The sequence below is a fragment of the Octopus bimaculoides genome, chromosome 5 (assembly GCF_001194135.2).
Source record: "Octopus bimaculoides isolate UCB-OBI-ISO-001 chromosome 5, ASM119413v2, whole genome shotgun sequence".
In the NCBI taxonomy this organism is placed as follows: Eukaryota; Metazoa; Mollusca; class Cephalopoda; order Octopoda; family Octopodidae; genus Octopus; species Octopus bimaculoides.
Genome location: NC_068985.1, coordinates 19,468,691 through 19,471,341, shown reverse-complemented (window position 1 = coordinate 19,471,341; position 2,651 = coordinate 19,468,691). Strand labels below are relative to the sequence as shown.

Genomic DNA, 2,651 nt, shown 5'->3' with positions numbered 1-2,651 from the left:
AAAACTACTGAATAATAATAATAATAATAATAATAATAATAATAAATAATCCTTTCATGTTGTGGCATAAGTCCAGCAATTTTAGGGTTGGGCCTAGTTGTTTGCATCAGCCTGTGCTTCACTGGTATTTATCTTATTGACCCCCAGAAGGATGAAAAGCAAAGGTAACCTCATTAGAATTTGAACTTGGAACATAGAGGGCTACTAGACATTTTGTTTGACATGCTAACATATTTGCTTGCTCATTGCCTAAGTAATACTAATAATAGTTGCAGTCCAAATATTCAATTTTCTTTTATGTTATCTTCCAGACTCCAGGAACATATCTTATGACATGGGTTTCAGTTGATATAATATCTGCTATCATCATCATCACCATACTTATAGTACAATGGTAAGTCAGTGTATTAAATATTTTGGTGTGACCAGTTGAAGTGTCTTTGAAATATCAATGTTCCTGATTATCCAAATACCTTAATTTGGACCCAGTTTTGAAGTTTCTATTTATAAGTGTAATAATCAGAGCATTCAAATATGTTTAAGCATTCATTTATCATCTTTGTAGTTTCACTGGAAAATTTCATTTTCATCTCTCATTATCAAACCCGTCTTGTTTTATATAATTCAACTTATGTATGTGTGTGTGTGTGTGTGTGTATGTATATATACACACACACACACACATATATATATACATATAAAAATATATATGTAGATATATATATATGAATTATATGCATATATATATATATATATATATATATATATATATATATATATATATATATATTGGAAGGTTTGGAGGTGATGTACAGGAATTATATATTAGAAAAAATAATAAGGTACTCAGATATCTGGATGGTTGTACATTTACAGATTTTTATTAATATGTCAGCCAACAACTGATGATGGGTCATTTTTTTCGTGTTGCTTGTCTTGTTTTCTGTTTGTTTCTTTCATCATCATCATCATCGTTTAACGTCCGCCTTCCATGCTAGCATGGCTTGGACGATTTGACTGAGGACTGGTGAACCAGATGGCTGCACCAGGCTCCAATCTGATCTGGCAGGACTATGATGAACAAGAGAGGGCTCAGCACCAATCTTTGGTGAAACTCTACGTGTATCCTGAATTCTTCGCTGTACTCATTGCCCATCCTCACCTTACTGATAACATCCCTGTACAAAGCTTGTACAGCTCTCACCAACCACTCGTCTATCCCTATGCATTGACCCCTAGATAAGGGACCAGGAGACTCTGTCAAAAGCTTTCTCTAAGTCAGCAAAAGTCAAGTACAAAGGCTTAACTTTGGCTAGGTATTTCTCCTGCAGCTGTCTTACCCGAAATATAGTATCAGTGGTGCTTCTCCCTGGCACAAAACCAAACTGCATCTCATCTAAACTAACTCTCTCCCTGATTAGTTGGGCTATGACCACTCTGCAACTTTCATAATCTGATCCAACAATTTGATATCTCTGTAATTATTTTTATCTAAGGCATCACCTTTACCTTTGGAGTATTTGACTATGGTGCTGCTGCACCAGTCATTCAGTATGACTCCTTCATGAACCACCTGATTTACAATACAGGTGACTAGACCATATCCCACACTGCCAGATATTTTAAGCATCTCAGTGGTGATTCCTGATGGGCTGGGGGCTTTTCCTGTCTTCATATCCTTAATTGCTTTATCTACAAGGGTACTGTCAATTCAGATAGCTAGTCCCTCAGTTGGGTCAACATTTGGCAGACTCTCCTCCTCCCATTCATTCTCCACATTCAGCAACCTTTCATAATGGCGCTTCCAAGCCTCTTTCTTTGCAGACTTATTAAAAGCAAGTCCACCATCATCCATATATATATATATACATGCATATATATATATGTGTGTATAAGTATGTATATATAAGAGATGCTGAAAAGTTCCTGACTTTAAGGGTATTGCGAAAGGCCTGGCTGAAGGCCCAACTTTCCAATTCCTTTTACAGGGCTTAGAAAAACTGAAAGAGCACTGCAATTAGTGTGTGAATCTGAGAGAGGAATGTGTTGAATAAAATCATAATTAACTTATCTTCCTGTATTTTCTTTTACCCAAAGCCTGGAACTTGTCAGCAACCCCTCATATATGTATACTTATGTTGCTTTTCCTTTTTATTCATTAGTAACCTTTCTAGAATGAAGGAGCTGGTTTCTAGCAAAGAAACTAAAGCTCTCTGGTTAGTATCTGAATAACAACAATGATAATTGTTACATATTGAACTTCAAGAAAATCTTGCATATTTTTACTGTTTCACTTACAGATTGTATCTGATAAGTTTGTGTTGCCTGGTTTCTTTCTTTGCATGTAAAGTTTCACATGTAATGGAAAATTATTGCAATGTTTATTGAATGATTTTTTTCCTTTTATTGGTCACTTACTTGAAAACTTCAATCTTTGCAGGGTCCGGTTATTGGGAACACGCTTCAATCCAGAGACAATTTCGTTACATTCTCAACAGACAATGACTATCCTTACAGACCAATATCATTCTAATTCAAGAACTATGAAAGAAAAACTATTATTTACTGCCGACCAACTCGAAGAAGACGTTCTGGAAACAACAGAAGGTGTTTCTAATGACCATATTGATTCTCCAACCCATCATTACATG

General features: G+C 35.4%; 1 protein-coding gene across 6 annotated transcripts in view; it reads left to right on the top strand.

The window, feature by feature from the left end:
• LOC106875497 (glycerophosphodiester phosphodiesterase domain-containing protein 5) overlaps positions 1 to 2,651 on the top strand; it is a 216,853-nt gene that overhangs the window by 153,419 nt on the left and 60,783 nt on the right. For all 6 annotated transcript variants that reach the window (XM_052968174.1, XM_052968173.1, XM_052968175.1 and 3 more), the window contains 2 exons: positions 312 to 394; positions 2,441 to 2,607. In XM_052968174.1, the coding sequence (XP_052824134.1) occupies positions 312 to 394; positions 2,441 to 2,607 (250 nt within the window). The remainder of the gene's footprint in view (positions 1 to 311; positions 395 to 2,440; positions 2,608 to 2,651) is intronic.